The 19,560-nt window shown below is 48.2% G+C and overlaps 1 protein-coding gene across 1 annotated transcript in view; it reads right to left on the bottom strand.

Moving 5' to 3' along the window:
* CENPK (centromere protein K) overlaps positions 1-19,560 on the bottom strand; it is a 153,896-nt gene that overhangs the window by 11,835 nt on the left and 122,501 nt on the right. The window contains exons 9-10 of the mRNA XM_063963172.1: positions 17,075-17,207; positions 10,073-10,126 (exon numbers count right to left, since the gene is read on the bottom strand). Coding sequence (XP_063819242.1) covers positions 10,073-10,126; positions 17,075-17,207 — 187 coding nt within the window. The remainder of the gene's footprint in view (positions 1-10,072; positions 10,127-17,074; positions 17,208-19,560) is intronic.

Consider the following 19,560-nt stretch of genomic DNA (forward strand, 5'->3'; position numbering starts at 1 on the left):
AGAGTATGCCAGCACACACCCCAGCGCTATATGACCCAGGAATCACACAGTAACTTAGTGTTAACCCAGTAGCTGCTGTATATATTGTTTTTACGCCAAATTTATGTGCCCTCCCTCTCTTTTTCACCCTCTCTATCGTGCAGGGGAGAGCCTGGGGAGCTTCCTCTCAGCGGATCTGTGGAGAGAAAATGGCGCTGGTGAGTGCTGAGGAAGAAGGCCCCGCCCCCTCAGCGGCGGGCTTCTCCAGCGATTTTGTGTAAAATTAATGGCGGGGGCTCATGCATATAACAGTGTCCAACTGTATATATGCTGCTTTTGCCAAGAGGTACTAAATTGCTGCCCAGGGCGCCCCCCCCTGCGCCCTGCACCCTACAGTGACCGGAGTGTGTAGGTGTAATGCGGGAGCAATGGCGCACAGCTGCAGTGCTGTGCACTACCTCATGTGAAGACAGGAGTCTTCTGCCGCCGATTTCGATGTCTTCTTGCTTCTGCCGGCTTCTCTCTTCTGGCTCTGCGAGGGGGACGGCGGCGCGGCTCCGGGAACGGACGACCAAGGTTAAGATCCTGTGTTCGAACCCTCTGGAGCTAATGGTGTCCAGTAGCCTAAGAAGCGCAACCTAGCCGCAGTTAGTAGGTTTGCTTCTCTCCCCTCAGTCCCTCGTAGCAGAGAGTCTGTTGCCAGCAGAAGCTCTCTGAAAATAAAAAACCTAACTAAAATACTTTCTTATTAGCAAGCTCAGGAGAGCCCACTAAAAGCACCCAGCTCTGGCCGGGCACAGATTCTAACTGAGGTCTGGAGGAGGGGCATAGAGGGAGGAGCCAGTGCACACCAGTAGTACTATATCTTTCTTAGAGTGCCCAGTCTCCTGCGGAGCCCGTCTATTCCCCATGGTCCTTACGGAGTCCCCAGCATCCACTAGGACGTTAGAGAAAAGGCATTACTGAATATGTATTTTTTATTATGCTCATATTTAACTTGAAAAGTCGATTGGTCAATTTACCACCAGATGGCTAAATATACCCATTGAAGCGGCTCAACTTACCCATACCCTGTGGTAAATTGAGTTGCAAAGACCACTTTTTTTTTCCCTCCAGAAGTCATATTTTCACAGATGACATCCTGAATTAAAGGTAGATGTTTTCGGTTTACGTCTGTCTCCTTTGTTTTTGACTAGGGGACAACATAAGTAAAAACTGGCTCATCTTACCCCACTCTACCCTATTTGCTCCCTTTTCACTGGGTAAATGACTGAGTTTAAAAGCTAAATGCTGAAAGCGATAAACAAATACAAAGCGGGATGTATCAAGCGAGAGAAAGTGGTGAAGGTGCCAAAGCAACCAATCACTTTTAATTGTCATTTCAAAGACTGTGCTGGATGAATCAGAGCTAGAAACCGATTGGTGATTTGGGCAACTTCTCCATTTTCTCTCTCTCCGAGGCTTGCTACATCTCCCCCACAGAACCAGAAGATTGCATTCCCCTGGAGGATAATGTGACATGTGTTTTGAGATGTTCTTAGATCAGACAATTCACTATAACAATGCTCCGGTGTACTGATATAAATAGATATCTCCTGCTCTTATCTTAGCCAATGTCACAGTGACCCAAAGCTTGCTAAGCCATTAAAGGAACCAAATGTTTCCACGTTATGCATTCATTAGCGCAATGCCTTGGAGTAGATGTCTTTATGGGACAGTCACACCCAGTTTGGAAGAAGCATCCCGGTTTATTTAATCGTGTTCTTATAACACTTACACGTTGTGCCTACAATATTTAGAGAGCAAGCCGTCCTATTGCCGTACAATGCCTTTTTAGGTTAATGTAGAACAGGAGACATAAAACCAAGCAGGCTTGTCCTGTCCTTTGACCTGTGGCTTATGTCAGGCACATCCGGCATGAGTTATTTTGGGAGAGAAGTGAACAAGTGGAGATGTTCCATTGCTTTACACTGTTGTGGAATAAGGGTCCTTATATATGAATAGAGACTGCTCTGGCCAAATCTGTAGCAGAGCAGAAAATAGGGACAGCTGGGAATCCAAAGCGCAGAATATCATGGCCTATCAGGTGAGACCAGCGCTCAACTCATTAGACAATAGTTTGTATATGAATGATGACTATGATTATGATGATTATTACTTTCGGTCAACCGCTGACCGCAAAGTTCCCACCATTGGCTACAATGGAGCGCATAGGCGCTACATTGTATCTCTGCCGTGTGCTGCCTCACAGACACTACAGGAGCACACAGCCAATCAGGAGAGTGCCACAACGTGGCGCTCCCTGATTGGCTGAAGGGACCCTCTTTGACAGGAGTCAGGGGGGGTCCTGGCAGTCGGGGAAAGGGGTCCCATGTGTAAACATGGGATCCCTTTCAGTGCGTGGTCGGGTTTCCGTTTTATTATATTGCCAAGTACGTGGATTATACAAAGGTCTGATTCTACACTGGATTATGTGAGTATAATTTTTTTCACAGGTACCCCAAGGATTCTACATGGAGAAGAGGACCGAGCCTCGTGGGAACATAGGTAAGTATGTATGTATGTATGTATGTATGTATGTATGTATGTATGGAGGTGTGCATGTATGTAATAAACTTATACTTTCACGGTGTGTGTGTCCTGTTTTTTTGGGGGTATTTTTTTAGTAGTAGTACTACAGGTACCAGCGGGACCGGTTTTCCACCGCATGCTGGTACTTGTGGTTCTCCAAGTACCAGCTTGCGAGGGAGGCTTGCTGGGACTTGTAGTACTGCTACTAAAAATAATATTCACATTTTTTCAAAAGGCTATCAGCCCCCCATCCGCCGCCCTTGGATGGGGGGGGGGGGGGGGGGGGAGACAACCTCGGGCTTCACCCCTGGCCCTTGGGTGGCTGGAGGGGGGGACCCCTTGATTTAAGGGGTTCCCACTCCTCCAGGGTACCCCGGCCAGGGGTGACTAGTTGGGTATGTAATGCCAGGGCCGCAGGGACCAGTATAAAAGTGTCCCCCGGCTGTGGCATTATGTACCTTGCTAGTGGAGCCCGGTGCTGGTTTAAAAAATACGGGGGACCCCTACGCTTTTTGTCCCCCGTATTTTTGGAACCAGGACCAGGCGCAGAGCTCGGTGCTGGTTGATGAAATATGGGGGAACCCCTGTAATTTCCCCCCCCATATTTTTTCAACCAGGACCAGCTCAAAGAGTCCGAGGCTGGTTATGCTTAGGAGGGGGGACCCCACGCAATTTTTTTTCCAGTTTTTACACTAAACAGACCCTTTCCCATAGATAACCATGCACAGATCTCACTGATCTGTGCATGGTTATCCAAACTCGACTGGAAAAAGCAGGTCTATTTTTTTGCTGCTTTTTTTAACGAATCGAAAAAAAACAGACCCGCACTTGAGCACTCAGAAACTAACACCCAAATACGAATGAATAGTGAATGCCCGTATTCTATGAAATAACAGCCGTGTTTGACCGATGGTCTATTCATTCGTATTTCGGAACTTTGCAAATCAAACGATTACGAATAGTCCAAACACTGCCGAGATTGGTGCTTAGTGAATTCCCGGATTGGGACTTAGAAAAAAAAACACAAATCGGACAAACTCGAATTCTTAGTAAATATTGGCCCTGGGCTATTCAATGACATCTCAATTCGACTTTTAAAAAAGTCGAATTGAGATGCGGGAGGGAAGACGGGGGAGAGCACCGCTACAGCAGCTCTCTCCCCTCCCCCCGTCACTCTGCCTCTCCCTGTCCCTGCATCACAGCCGCCGCTCACGGCAGTGTCCACCCGGCTCCAGCAAGCGAGGTCCCCCCCCCCCCCCCCCCAAGTACAAAAGCATCGCATAGCGGCAAAGCTTTTGTACGTGAAGAGTAACTCTTGGCCAGCGCAGCTCCTGCGGCTGGCTGGGAGTTACTCGTCGCTGCCCCGGGTCCGGCCAAGCCTGCGTTGGACGGACCGCGCCCCGAAAACGGCGGCCAAACGCCGTCGTGCCACCCCCTCCCGCCCAGCGACCGCCTCTGCCTGTCAATCAGGCAGAAGCGATAACTAGGTAACGACGGCCGAAGCCGACGCATGCGCAGTTCCGACCCGATCGCTGCAAACAACTGCAGCGTACGATCGGGTCGGAATGACCCCCATAGTTACTAGCTAAGGAAAATATGTTTTTTCTTATACGAGATAAATACAAAATAAAATTATATAATCTTACATCCTAATACGTTCCCAGCTAAATCCCTACTTACACTTGCAAAAACAATAAAAATACATTAAAGAATAACATTTATATGCAAAATATTAATAAAAAAATAAGAATTTACTCACTGGTAATTCTATTTCTCGTAGTCCGTAGTGGATGCTGGGAACTCCGTAAGGACCATGGGGAATAGACTGGCTCCGCAGGAGACTGGGCACTCTAAAGAAAAGATTAGGTACTATCTGGTGTGCACTGGCTCCTCCCTCTATGCCCCTCCTCCAGACCTCAGTTAGGGAAACTGTGCCCGGAAGAGCTGACATTACAAGGAAAGGAAATTTTGAATCCAGGGTAAGACTCATACCAGCCACACCAATCACACTTGTCAACTTGTGATAACCTTACCCAGTTAACAGTATAAACAACAACTGAGCCTCACTCAACGGATGGCTCATAACAATAACCCTTAGTTAAGCAATAACTATATACACTTATTGCAGAAAATCCGCACTTGGGACGGGCGCCCAGCATCCACTACGGACTACGAGAAATAAAATTACCGGTGAGTAAATTCTTATTTTCTCTGACGTTCTAGTGGATGTTGGGAACTCCGTAAGGATCATGGGGATTATACCAAAGCTTCCAAACGGGCGGGAGAGTGCGGATGACTCTGCAGCACCGAATGAGCAAACACAAGGTCCTCCTCAGCCAGGGTATCAAACTTATAGAACTTTGCAAATGTGTTTGAACCCGACCAAGTAGCCGCTCGGCAAAGTTGTAAAGCCGAGACCCCTCGGGCAGCCGCCCAAGGGCCTTCACCGATTTTGGATGCGGCAATCCAGCCGCAGAATGAGCCTGCTGAATCGTGCTACAGATCTAGCGAGCAATAGTTTGCTTTGAAGCAGGAGCACCCAGCTTGTTGGGTGCATGCAAGATAAACAGCGAATCAGTCTTCCTGACTCCAGCCGTTCTGGAAACATATATTTTCAAAGCCCTGACTACGTCCAGCAACTTGGAGTCCTCCAAGTCCCGAGTAGCCGCAGGCACCACAATAGGTTGGTTCAAATGAAACGATGACACCACCTTTGGGAGAAATAGGGGACGAGTCCTCAATTCTGCCCTGTCCATATGGAAGATCAGATATGGGCTTTTACACGACAAAGCCGCCAATTCCGACACACGCCTAGCCGATGCTAAGGCCAACAGCATGACCACTTTCCACGTGAGATACTTTAGTTCCACGGTCTTAAGTGGCTCAAACCAGTGGGATTTCAGGAAATCCAACACAACGTTAAGATCCCAGGGCGCCACTGGTGGCACAAAAGGGGGCTGAATATGCAGCACTCCCTTAACAAATGTTTGAACCTCAGGCAGTGAAGCCAGTTCTTTTTGAAAGAAAATGGATAGGGCCAAAATCTGGACCTTTATGGACCCCAATTTTAGGCCCATAGTCACCCCTGACTGTAGGAAGTGCAGGAAACGACCCAGTTGGAATTCCTCTGTAGGGGCCTTCCTGGCCTCACACCAAGCAACATACTTCCGCCATATACGGTGATAATGTTTTGCTGTCACGTCTTTCCTAGCCTTTATCAGCGTAGGAATAACTTCATCCGGAATGCCTTTTTCCGCTAGGATCCGGCGTTCAACCGCCATGCCGTCAAACGCAGCCGCGGTAAGTCTTGGAACAGACAGGGCCCTTGTTGCAGCAGGTCCTGTCTGAGAGGCAGAAGCCATGGGTCCTCTGTGCGCATTTCTTGTAGTTCCGGGTACCAAGTCCTTCTTGGCCAGTCCGGAACAATGAGTATTGTTCTTATTCCTCTCTTTCTTACTATTCTCAGTACTTTTGGTATGAGAGGAAGAGGAGGAAACACATATACCGACTGGTACACCCACGGTGTCACTAGGGCGTCCACAGCTACCGCCTGAGGGTCCCTTGACCTGGCGCAATATCTTTTTAGCTTTTTGTTGAGGCGGGACGCCATCATGTCCACCTGTGGCAGTTCCCATCGGTTTGCAATCACTTGGAAGACTTCTTGATGAAGTCCCCACTCTCCCGGGTGGAGGTCGTGTCTGCTGAGGAAGTCTGCTTCCCAGTTGTCCACTCCCGGAATGAACACTGCTGACAGTGCTTGCACGTGATTCTCCGCCCATCGAAGAATCTTTGTGGCTTCCGCCATTGCCATCCTGCTTCTTGTGCCGCCCTGGCGGTTTACATGGGCGACCGCCGTGATGTTGTCTGACTGAATCAGCACTGGTCGGTTTCGAAGCAGGGGCTCTGCTTGACTCAGGGCGTTGTAAATGGCCCTTAGTTCCAGTATATTTATGTGGAGAGAAGTCTCCAGACTTGACCACAGCCCTTGGAAGTTTTTTCCCTGAGTGACTGCCCCCCATCCTCGGAGGCTTGCATCCGTGGTCACCAGGACCCAGTCCTGTATGCCGAACCTGCGGCCCTCGAGAAGGTGAGCACTCTGCAGCCACCACAGAAGAGACACCCTGGCCCTTGGGGACAGGGTGATCAGCCGACGCATCAGAAGATGCGATCCGGACCACTTGTCCAACAGATCCCACTGAAAGATCCTTGCATGGAACCTGCCGAAGGGAATGGCTTCGTATGAAGCCATCATCTTTCCCAGGACTCGTGTGCAGTGATGCACCGATACCTGTTTTGGTTTCAGGAGGTCCCTGACCAGAGATGCTAATTCCTGGGCCTTCTCCACCGGGAGAAACACCTTCTTCTGTTCTGTGTCCAGAATCATGCCCAGGAAAAGCAGACGCGTCGTAGGAATCAGCTGCGACTTTGGAACATTCAGAATCCAGCCGTGCTGTTGCAACACTTCCTGAGAGAGTGCTACGCTGATCAACAACTGCTCCCTGGACCTCGCCTTTATGAGGAGATTGTCCAAGTACGGGATAATAATAACTCCCTTCTGCCGAAGGAGTATCATCATTTCGGCCATTACCTTGGTAAATATTCTCGGTGCCGTGGACAGGCCAAACGGCAACGTCTGGAATTGGTAATGACAGTCCTGTACCACAAATCTGAGGTACTCCTGGTGAGGTGGGTAAATGGGGACATGCAAGTAAGCATCCTTGATGTCCAGCGACACCATAAAATCCCCCTCTTCCAGGCTTGCAATAACCGCTCTGAGCGATTCCATTTTGAACTTGAATTTCTTTATATAAGTGTTCAAGGATTTTAAATTCAGAATGGGTCTCACTGAACCGTCCGGTTTCGGTACCACAAACATTGTGGAATAGTAACCCCTTCCCTGTTGATGGAGGGGGACCCTGACAATCACTTGCTGGAGGTACAGCTTGTGAATTGCCGCCAGTACTACCTCCCTTTCCATGGGGGAAGCTGGCAAGGCTGATTTGAGGTAACGGCGGGGGGGAGTCGCTTCGAATTCCAGCTTGTATCCCTGAGATACAATTTGTATAGCCCAGAGATCCACCTGTGAGCGAACCCACTGGTTGCTGAAGTTTCGGAGACGCGCCCCCACCGCACCTGGCTCCGCCTGTGGAGCCCCAACGTCATGCGGTGGACTTAGTGGAAGCAGGGGAGGACTTTTGTTCCTGGGAACTGGCTGCATGGTGCAGCTTCTTACCTCTACCCCTGCCTCTGGCAAGAAAGGATGCGCCCCTGACCCTCTTGCCTTTTTGGGAACGAAAGGACTGCATTTGATAATACAGTGCTTTCTTAGGCTGTGAGGAAACCTGAGGCAAGAAAGTCGACTTTCCAGCTGTCGCTGTAGACACGAGGTCCGACAGACCGTCCCCAAACAATTCCTCACCCTTATAAGGCAAAACCTCCATGTGTTTTTTAGAATCAGCATCTCCTGTCCATTGCCGAGTCCATAAGACCCTCCTGGCAGAAATGGACATAGCATTAATTCTAGAGCCCAGCAGGCAAATGTCCCTCTGAGCATCCCGCATATGTAAGACGACGTCTTTGATATGGCCCAGGGTTAGCAAAACAGTATCTCTGTCGAGGGAATCTATGTCGTCTAACAGAGTATCTGTCCACGCTGCTACAGCACTACACATCCAGGCTGAAGCAATAGCAGGTCTCAGTAGAGTACCAGAGTGTGTATACACTGACTTCAGGATAGCTTCCTGCCTTCTATCCGCAGGCTCCTTTAGGGCGGCCGTATCCTGAGACGGCAGGGCCACCTTTTTAGATAAGCGTGTCAGTGCCTTGTCCACCCTAGGGGATGTTTCCCAACGTAACCTGTCCGTTGGCGGGAAAGGGTACGCCATCAGTAACCTCTTAGAAATCACTAAATCTTATCAGGGGAACTCCACGCTTCTTCACACAATTCATTTAATTCATCAGATGGGGGAAAAGTCACTGGCTGCTTTTTCTCCCCAAACATATAACCCCTCTTGGTATTAACAGGGTTACTCTCAGAAATGTGTAATACATCTTTCATTGCAATAATCATGTATCGGATGGCCTTGGTCATTTTAGACTGTAAATGTGCCTCATCATTGTCGACACTGGAGTCGGACTCCGTGTCGGTATCTGTGTCAACCATCTGAGATAGAGGGCGTTTATGAGCCCCTGACGGTTTCTGAGTCGCCTGGGCAGGTGCGGGTTGGGCTGTCCCAAGGCTGCAGCGTCATCAAACCTTTTATGTAAGTTTACATTGTCATTTAAGACCTTCCACATATCCATCCAATCAGGTGTCGGCCCCGACACCACACTTATCTGCCCTTGCTCCGCCTCCACGTAACCCTCCTCATCAAACATGTTGACACAGCCGTACCGACACACCGCACACACACAGGGAATGCTCAGACTGAGGACAGGACCCCACAAAGTCCTTTGGGGAGACAGAGAGAGTATGCCAGCACACACCACAGCGCTACATAACACAGGGATTTTCACTTATAATAAGTGATTTACCCAATAGCTGCTTTTTTTGTATTGTTTTGCGCCTAAATTTATGTGCCCCCCCCCCCTCTTTTTAACCCGTCTTGTACCTGGATACTGCAGGGGAGAGCCTGGGGAGCTGCTTCCAGCGGAGCTGTGAAGGGAAAATGGCGCTGGTGTGCTGAGGAAGAAGGCCCCGCCCCCTCAGTGGCGGGCTTCTGTCCCGCTTTCCATGTAAAAAAATGGCAGGGTTTTTTACATATATACAGTGCTAGACTGTATATATGTATGTTTTTATGACAAAGGTACTTCAATTGCTGCCCAGGGAGACAGGAGTCTTCAGCCGCCGAGTTTGTCGTCTTCAAGCTTCTGTTCTTCTGGCTCTGCAAGGGGGACGGCGGCGCGGCTCCGGACGATCGAGGACAGGTGCCTGTGTTCGAACCCTCTGGAGCTAATGGTGTCCAGTAGCCTAAGAAGCACAAGCTAGCTGCAAGCAGGTAGGTTCGCTTCTCTCCCCTTAGTCCCACGTAGCAGTAAGTCTGTTGCCAGCAGAAGCTCTCTGAAAATAAAAAACCTAATAAATACTTTCTTTACTAGTAAGCTCAGGAGAGCCCACTAGGAGGACCCTGCTCTGGCTGGGCACAGATTCTAACTGAGGTCTGGAGGAGGGGCATAGAGGGAGGAGCCAGTGCACACCAGATAGTACCTAATCTTTTCTGTAGAGTGCCCAGTCTCCTGCGGAGCCAGTCTATTCCCCATGGTCCTTACGGAGTTCCCAGCATCCACTAGGACGTCAGAGAAATAAATAATTCGAATTGCAAAATGTGAAAATTAACCTGAGCAATGAAGCTTACGTTTCCCTTAGACACGAATACGATAAACAATCTACAATGGTTAACAATGTAGTGTAAATTAAATACACTGACTACTATAAACCTTATTTTACCAGCAGTGCAGAGAAGAACCACAACATAAGAAAGGAAATCTCAAGTTGATCATTTATTATCTAATTCCTATTTACCTCTAGTATATCATTCATCGGCACCAATTGCACTGACGGTTCTTCAGTGGGGCCCTAAAAAGACCAAAACAATAAGTTTACATAAAAAATGTACATATCAAAATAAAAAATAGTGGAACCTATTTTCAATAACAATTTTGCCCAAAACCCACAAAAACACATTACTAAAAAGACACCGACTTCCCCCACGCATTGCTCTTCTCATTTCTTTGTGTAGCACTGTGTGTATCTTGTAATACATTCAGTATCACAAGCGTAGAGGCATCCACACAAGCGGAAAGGCAGATACAACCTGAATATTTAAGGCCTGACAAATATGGTAGGGCAGCAGCAACAACGTCTGCGAGTGAAAAGGAGAGAATCGTAACAAGCAGGGATAAATATGGGGATTTCTAGGTAAAGAAAAAACCCCAGGAAAAGTATAGGACACTCAGGAACGTGAGACGACGAATGTGGTAACGAGGTGTGTAGTGATCATCCACCACCCTATAAAACAATGGTACACACACGCCAGGTCACTAATGTATAAGCATGGTACTTGGGGTAATGCTTTGTACAGAGTACTTGTGCTTGGAATGATAGTGCTGCCTGTTCTGTTATGTGATATGGTTTTACTTGATCCCTTAGTGTTTGTTAATGATAATAATAAGATTTTACTTACCGGTAAATCTATTTCTCGTAGTCCGTAGTGGATGCTGGGGACTCCGTAAGGACCATGGGGAATAGACGGGCTCCGCAGGAGACAGGGCACTTTAAGAAAGACTTTGGATACTGGTGTGCTCTGGCTCCTCCCTCTATGTCCCTCCTCCAGACCTCAGTTAAAGAAACTGTGCCCGGAAGAGCTGACAGTACAAGGAAAGGATTTTGGAATCCAGGGCAAGACTCATACCAGCCACACCAATCACACCGTATAACTCGTGATAAACTTACCCAGTTAACAGTATGAACAACAATAGAGCATCAGATCAACCCTCATGCAACTATAACATAACCCTTATGTAAGCAATAACTATATACAAGCATTGCAGAAGTCCGCACTTGGGACGGGCGCCCAGCATCCACTACGGACTACGAGAAATAGATTTACCGGTAAGTAAAATCTTATTTTCTCTAACGTCCTAGTGGATGCTGGGGACTCCGTAAGGACCATGGGGATTATACCAAAGCTCCCAAACGGGCGGGAGAGTGCGGATGACTCTGCAGCACCGAATGAGCAAACACAAGGTCCTCCTCAGCCAGGGTATCAAACTTGTAGAACTTTGCAAAAGTGTTTGAACCCGACCAAGTAGCTGCTCGGCAAAGCTGTAATGCCGAGACACCTCGGGCAGCCGCCCAAGAAGAGCCCACCTTCCTGGTGGAATGGGCTTTTACTGATTTTGGCAGCGGCAGAATGAGCCTGCTGAATCGTGTTACAGATCCAGCGAGCAATAGTTTGCTTTGAAGCAGGAGCACCCAGTGACTCAGTTTTCCTGACTCTAGCCGTTCTGGCTACATAAACCTTCAAAGCCCTGACCACATCTAGTAACTCGGAATCCTCCAAGTCACTAGTAGCCACAGGCACCACAATAGGTTGGTTCATATGAAAAGATGACACCACTTTTGGCAGAAATTGCGGACGGGTCCGCAATTCCGCCCTGTCCATATGGAAAACCAGATAGGGGCTTTTATGTAACAAAGCCGCTAATTCTGACACACGCCTAGCTGAAGCCAAGGCTAATAGCATGACCACCTTCCACGTGAGAAATTTTAACTCCACGGTTTTAAGTGGCTCAAACCAGTGTGACTTCAGGAAACTCAACACCACGTTAAGATTCCAAGGTGCCACTGGAGGCACAAAAGGGGGCTCAATATGCAGCACTCCCTTTATAAACGTCTGAATTTCAGGAAGAGAAGCCAGTTCTTTTTGAAAGAAAATGGATAGGGCCGAAATCTGGACCTTAATGGAACCCAATTTTAGGCCCAAAGTCACTCCCGACTGTAGGAAGTGAAGGAAAAGGCCCAGCTGGAATTCCTCCGTAGGGGCATTCCTGGCCTCACACCAAGCAACATATTTTCGCCATATACGGTGATAATGTTTAGCCGTCACGTCCTTCCTAGCCTTTATCAGCGTAGGAATAACCTCATCCGGAATGCCTTTTTCTGCTAGGATCTGGCGTTCAACCGCCATGCCGTCAAACGCAGCCGTGGTAAGTCTTGGAACAGACAGGGCCCCTGTTGCAACAAGTCCTGTCTTAGAGGCAGAGGCTATGGGTCCTCTGTGAGCATTTCTTGCAGCTCTGGATACCAAGTCCTTCTTGGCCAATCCGGAACAATGAGTATTGTTCTCACTCCTCTTCTTCTTATGATTCTCAGCACCTTGGGTATGAGAGGAAGAGGAGGAAATACATAGACCGACTGGAACACCCACGGTGTCACTAGTGCGTCTACAGCTATCGCCTGAGGGTCTCTTGACCTGGCGCAATACCTCTTAGCTTTTTGTTGAGGCGGGATGCCATCATGTCTATTTGTGGCAGTTCCCACCGACTTGCAATCTGCGTGAAGACTTCTTGATGAAGTCCCCACTCTCCCGGGTGGAGGTCGTGCCTGCTGAGGAAGTCTGCTTCCCAGTTGCCCACTCCCGGAATGAACACTGCTGACAGTGCACTTACGTGATTCTCCGCCCAGCGAAGAATTCTGGTGGCTTCCGCCATCGCCACCCTGCTCCTTGTGCCGCCTTGGCGGTTTACATGATCCACTGCGGTGATGTTGTCTGACTGAATCAGCACCGATCGGTCGTGAAGCAGGGTCTCCGCTTGATGTAGGGCGTTGTCTATTGCCCTTAGTTCCAGGATGTTGATGTGAAGGAAGTCTCCTGACTTGACCACAGACCTTGGAAATTTCTTCCCTGTGTGACTGCTCCCCACCCTCGGAGGCTTGCGTCCGTGGTCACCAGGACCCAGTCCTGAATGCCGAATCTGCGGCCCTCGAGAAGGTGAGCACTCTGCAGCCACCACAGGAGAGACACCCTGGCCCTGGGGGATAGGGTGATCAGCCGATGCATTTGTAGATGTGATCCAGACCACTTGTCCAACAGATCCCATTGAAAGGTCCTCGCATGGAACCTGCCGAAGGGAATGGCCTCGTATGATGCCACCATCTTTCCCAGGACTCGCGTGCAGTGATGCACCGACACCTGTTTTGGTTTTAATAGGTCTCTGACCAGTGTCATGAACTCCTGAGCCTTCTCCATCGGGAGATAAACCCTCTTCTGGCCTGTGCCCAGAATCATGCCCAGGAAGGGCAGACGAGTCGTAGGAATCAACTGCGACTTTGGAATATTTAGAATCCAGCCGTGCTGTTGTAACACTTCCCGAGAGCGTGCCACGCTGATCAGCAACTGCTCTCTGGACCTCGCCTTTATGAGGAGATCATCCAAGTATGGGATAATTGTGACTCCTTGCCGTCGCAGGAGCACCATCATTTCCGCCATTACCTTGGTAAATATTCTCGGTGCCGTGGACAGACCAAACGGCAACGTCTGGAATTGGTAATGACAATCCTGTACCACAAATCCGAGGTACTCCTGATGAGGTGGATAAATGGGGACATGAAGGTAAGCCTCCTTTATGTCCAGAGACACCATAAAATCCCCCCCTTCCAGGCTTGCGATGACCGCTCTGAGCGATTCCATCTTGAACTTGAACCTTTTCAGGTATATGTTCAGGGATTTTAAATTCAATATGGGTCTGACTGAACCGTCCGGTTTCGGTACCACAAACATGGTCGAATAGTAACCCCTTCCCTGTTGAAGGAGGGGAACCTTTACCACCACCTGCCGAAGATACAATTTGTGAATTGCAGCTAACACTATTTCCCTCTCTATAAGGGAGAAGCTGGCAGGGCCGATTTGAGGTAACGGTGAGGGGGCATCCCTTCGAATTCCAGCTTGTATCCCTGAGACACAATCTCTATAGCCCAGGGATCCACCTGGGAGTGAACCAACTTGTGGCTGAAATTTCGGAGACGCGCCCCCACCAGGCCTAGCTCCACCTGTGGAGCCCCAGCGTCATACGGTGGATTTAGTGGAAGCCGGGGAGGACTTCTGTTCCTGGGAACTAGCTGTATTGTGCAGCTTCTTTCCTCTACCCCTGCCTCTGGCAAGAAAAGATGCACCTCGGACTTTCTTGCCTTTTTGTGATCGAAAGGACAGCATTTGGTAATAAAGTGCTTTCTTAGGTTGTGAGGGGACATATGGCAAAAAATGTGACTTTCCAGCCGTAGCTGTGGAGACCAGGTCCGAGAGACCGTCCCCAAACAACTCCTCACCCTTGTAAGGTAAAACCTCCATGTGCCTTTTTGAGTCGGCATCTCCTGTCCATTGCTGAGTCCACAGGACCCTTCTGGCAGAAATCGACATTGCATTTATTCTAGAGCCCAGTAGGCTAATGTCTCTTTGAGCATCTCTCATATATAGGACAGCGTCTTTTATATGCCCCAGGGTCAGTAATATAGTATCCTTGTCCAAGGTATCAAGTTCCTCAGATAAGGTATCTGTCCATGCTGCTACAGCACTACACATCCAAGCCGACGCAATCGCCGGCCTTAGTAAGGTACCTGAATGTGTATAAATGGACTTCAGGATACCCTCCTGCTTTCTATCCGCAGCATCTTTTAGGGTGGCCGTATCCTGTGACGGCAGGGCTACCCTCTTGGATAAGCGTGTTAAAGCTTTGTCTACCCTAGGGGAGGATTCCCAGCGTAACCTGTCCGTTGGCGGGAAAGGATACGCCATAAGCATCCGTTTGGAAATCTGCAGTTTTCTATCTGGAGATGCCTTTTCACATAACTCATGTGAAGGGGGAAAGGTCACCTCTTGCCTTTTTTCCCCATACATATAAACCCTCTTGTCAGGGACTGGGGTTTCCTCTGTGATGTGCAACACATCTTTCATTGCTATAATCATGTAACGGATGGCTTTAGCCATTTTAGGCTGTAACTTTGCATCATCGCCATCGACACTGGAGTCAGAATCCGTGTCGATATCTGTGTCAACAATTTGGGATAGTGGGCGCTTCTGAGACCCTGACGGCCTCTGCGACATAGGATCAGGCATGGGCTGAGACCCCGGCTGTCCCAAGGATTCAGCTTTATACAACCTTTTATGCAAGGAAGTAACATTATCATTTAAAACCTTCCACATATCCATCCAATCGGGTGTTGGCGGCGACCCCACATTCATTTGTTCCCGCTCTGTTTCCACATAGCCTTCCTCGTCAAACATGCCGACACAAGCGTGCCGACACAAGCGTACCGACACACCACACACACAGGGGATGCTCTATTTGAAGACAGTTCCCCCACAAGGCCTTTTGGAGAGACAGAGAGAGAGTATGCCAGCACACACCCCAGCGCTATATGTCCCAGGAATCACACAGTAACTTAGTGTTAACCCAGTAGCTGCTGTATATACTGTTTTTGCGCCAAATTTATGTGCCCCCCCTCTCTTTTTACCCTCTTCTACCGTGATTCTGCAGGGGAGAGCCTGGGGAGCTTCCTCTCAGCGGAGCTGTGGAGAGAAAATGGCGCTGGTGAGTGCTGAGGAAGAAGCCCCGCCCCCTCAGCAGCGGGCTTCTGTCCTGCGTTTCTGTGTAAAAATATGGCGGGGGCCCATGCATATATACAGTGCCCAACTGTATATATGCCCACTTTTGCCAAGAGGTCTCTAATTGCTGCCCAGGGCGCCCCCCCCCCCCCCCTGCGCCCTGCACCCTACAGTGACCGGAGTATGTGGGTTTAGTGTGGGAGCAATGGCGCACAGCTGCAGTGTTGTGCGCTACCTCATATGAAGACTGGAGTCTTCTGCCGCCGATTTCGAAGTCTTCTTGCTTCTGTCACCGGCTTCTGTCTTCCGGCTCTGCGAGGGGGCCGGCGGCGCGGCTCCGGGATCGGACGACCAAGGGTGCGATCCTGTGTACGATCCCTCTGGAGCTAATGGTGTCCAGTAGCCTAAGAAGCAGGACCTATCTTCAGTGAGTAGGGCTGCTTCTCTCCCCTCAGTCCCACGTAGCAGAGAGCCTGTTGCCAGCAGATCTCTCTGAAAATAAAAAAACCTAACAAAATACTTTTCTTTTTAGCAAGCTCAGGAGAGCTCACTAAGTAGCACCCAGCTCGTCCGGGCACAGATTCAAACTGAGGTCTGGAGGAGGGACATAGAGGGAGGAGCCAGAGCACACCAGTATCCAAATTCTTTCTTAAAGTGCCCTGTCTCCTGCGGAGCCCGTCTATTCCCCATGGTCCTTACGGAGTCCCCAGCATCCACTAGGACGTTAGAGAAAAAGGTATTCATTCATTCATTGTTAGTTAGGGTGCTTTCTTGGGATCCGGTCTTTAGGTCGACAAGACTTAGGTCGACCACTATTGGTCGACAGTAAGTAGGTCAACATGGTTTCTAGGTCGACATGACAAAAGGTCGACATGAGTTTTTCAAAAAATGCTTTAATTTTTTTGAACTTTTTCATACTTTACGATCCACGTGGACTACAATTGGGAACGGTAACCTGTGCCGAGTGCAGCGGTAGCGGAGTGAGGCACCTTGCCCAAAGCATGGCGAGGGGACTCGGTGCACTAATTGGGGTTCCCCGTCATTGTACGGAGAAAACTACACCAAAAAAAGTGAAAAAACTCACGTCGACCTAGAAACCATGTCGACCTACTTACTATCTACTAATAGTGGTCGTCTAGACACTGTCGACCTAAGACTACTCTATCTAACATACCACACCCGGCTTTCTCATATCAAGGCTATGATGTTTAACTTATAGCAGGCCATAGTCGTGATTAGGGGAGGGTAGATTTCTTCATATGCAGTATTACGGTAGGTAGGTAGATAGATAGATATGGTCATGAGAACCCTGTATGATATATTATTGTATTTTAATATTAACATTCATGTGTATGTTGCCATCTTAGTCAGTAGCCAGTTTGATTTTGCGGAGTTACAGCCAATATTGGGTAAACAGGTACCTTTTTCTTTACACGCTTATCGTGCTCCTCCGGCAGGGGGAAGTGCTCCTCTAAGAAGTGTTCAAATGCCGCTAATAGCTCTTCCCTGTAGGCGCTCTCTTTTCGGAGTTTTCTTTTCAGCTCCCTCGCAGCACTTGGATCAAGTAGAGAGAAAACCAATGTTATTTCCTGAAATGCCTGGACACAGCCACCAGTGTATCTTAGATGAGCAATCTACCGACGGCAGCTTCCCCTCTGTGTGGTCTAAGAAAAGGGACAGACGGGATCAGTTCATGAACCATTCTCATAGACCACATACAATGCTACTACAGCACAACCACCAATAACCACCAGAGCTTTGATTTGGTGATGGTTCAGCGAAAGTCACTCACACAACACATGCACGCACACACGCACGAAAAATAGACTCCTCCTTCCAGAGAAAATATGATCCGAAACGCGTAGCTTGACATGCACTTTAATGTCACCAGCACTTTAAGCCCAGATTCACCTACTGCAATGATGCCGAGCTACAAACCCCAGGACCTTCATTGCTTTGTTGAGCATTAGCCCTTTGCAGCATGAAAAGAGGGTGAGATACATGTGAACCATTTGGGACAGTGCTGAATCCATTTTTATTCACCTGCTTTTACATATGTATGTTTGTTTTATACAGTGCATCCGGAAAGTATTCACAGCGCTTCACTTTTTCCACATTTTGTTATGTTACAGCCTTATTCCAAACTGGAATAAATTAATTTCCCCCTCAAAATTCTACACACAATAACCCATAATGACCACATGAAAAAAGTTTTTTTTTTTTTTTGGCTAATTTTTTAAAAATAAAAAACTAAGAAATCATATGTATATAAGTATTCACAGCCTTTGCTCAATACTTTGTTGATACACCTTTGGAAGCAATTACAGCCTCAAGTCTTTTTGAATATGATGCCACAAGCTTGACACATCTATCTTTGGGCAGTTTCACCCATTCCTCTTTGCAGCACCTCTCAAGCTCCATAAGGTTGGATGGGAAGCGTCGGTGCACAGCCATTTTCAGATCTCTCCAGAGATGTTCAATCGGATTCAAGTCCGGGCTCTGACTGGGCCACTCAAGGACATTCACAGAGTTGTCCTGAAACCACTCCTTGGATATCTTGGCTGTGTGCTTAGGATCGTTGTCCTGCTGAAAGATGAACCGTCACCCCAGTCTGAGGTCAAGAGTGCTCTGGAGCAGGTTTTCATCCAGTATGTCTCTGTACATTGCTATATTCATCTTTCCCTGTATCTCCCAGTTCCTGCTGCTGAAAAACATCCCCACAGCAAGATGCTGCCACCACCATGCTTCACTATAGGGATGGTATTGGCCTGGTGATGAGCGGTGCCTGGTTTCCTCCACACATGACGCCTGGCATTCACGCCAATGAGTTCAATCTTTGTCTCATCAGACCAGAGAATTTTGTTTCTCATGATCTGAGAGTCCTTCAGGTGCATTTTGGCAAATTCCAGGTGGGCTGCCATGTGCTTTTACTAAGGAGTGGCTTCCGTCTGGCCACTCTACCATACAGGCCTGATTGGTGGATTGTTGCAGAGATGGTTGTCCTTCTGGAAGGTTCTCCTCTCTACACAGAGGAATGCTGTAGCTCTGACAGAGTGACCATCAGGTCACTCTCACTGACTAGGGCCCTTCTCCCCCGATCGCTCAGTTTAGACGGCCTGCCAGCTCTAGGAAGAATCCTGCTGGTTCCGAACTTCTTCCATTTACGGATGATGGAGGCCACTGGGCTCACTGGGACCTTCAAAAGCAGCAGATATTTTTCTGTACCCTTTCCCAGATTTGTGCCTCGAGACAATCCTGTATCGGATGTCTACAGACAATTCCTTTAACTTCATGCTTGGTTTGTGCTCAGACATGCACTGCCTTATACAGACAGGAATGTGCCTTTCCAAATCGGACATGATTCAACTGAATTTACCACAAGTGGACTCCAGTTAAGCTGTAAGAACATCTCAAGGATGATCAGTGGAAACAAGATGCACCTGAGCTCAATTTTGAGCTTTATGGCAAAGGCTGCGAATACTTATGTACATGTGATTTCTTAGTTTTTTATTTTTAATAAATTTGCAAAGATCTAAAAAAAACAAAACTTTTTTCACGTTGTCATTATGGGATATTGTGTGTAGAATTTTGAGGGACAAAATTAATTAATTCCATTTTGGAATAAGGCTGTAACATAACAAAATGTGGAAAAAGTGAAGCGCTGTGAATACTTTCCGGATGCATTGTATATGGAATAAATTCTTCTCTCTTTTTTTATCCTACCTGTTCCCATTATATGTAATACCCGAACTATTGGGTATTTAAGGTGAAATAAGTTATTACACTGCATTTGATTGCTACCATATACCATCTTCCATCCGTGTGGGTGGTGAATGGACAGATTCTTTCTGAATTTCTGCGCCAATTCTATATATGTCTTGTGGGGGAGTTGGCGTTCTCTCCATTA

Source organism: Pseudophryne corroboree, chromosome 1 (genome assembly GCF_028390025.1).
Source record: "Pseudophryne corroboree isolate aPseCor3 chromosome 1, aPseCor3.hap2, whole genome shotgun sequence".
Lineage (NCBI taxonomy): Eukaryota > Metazoa > Chordata > Amphibia > Anura > Myobatrachidae > Pseudophryne > Pseudophryne corroboree.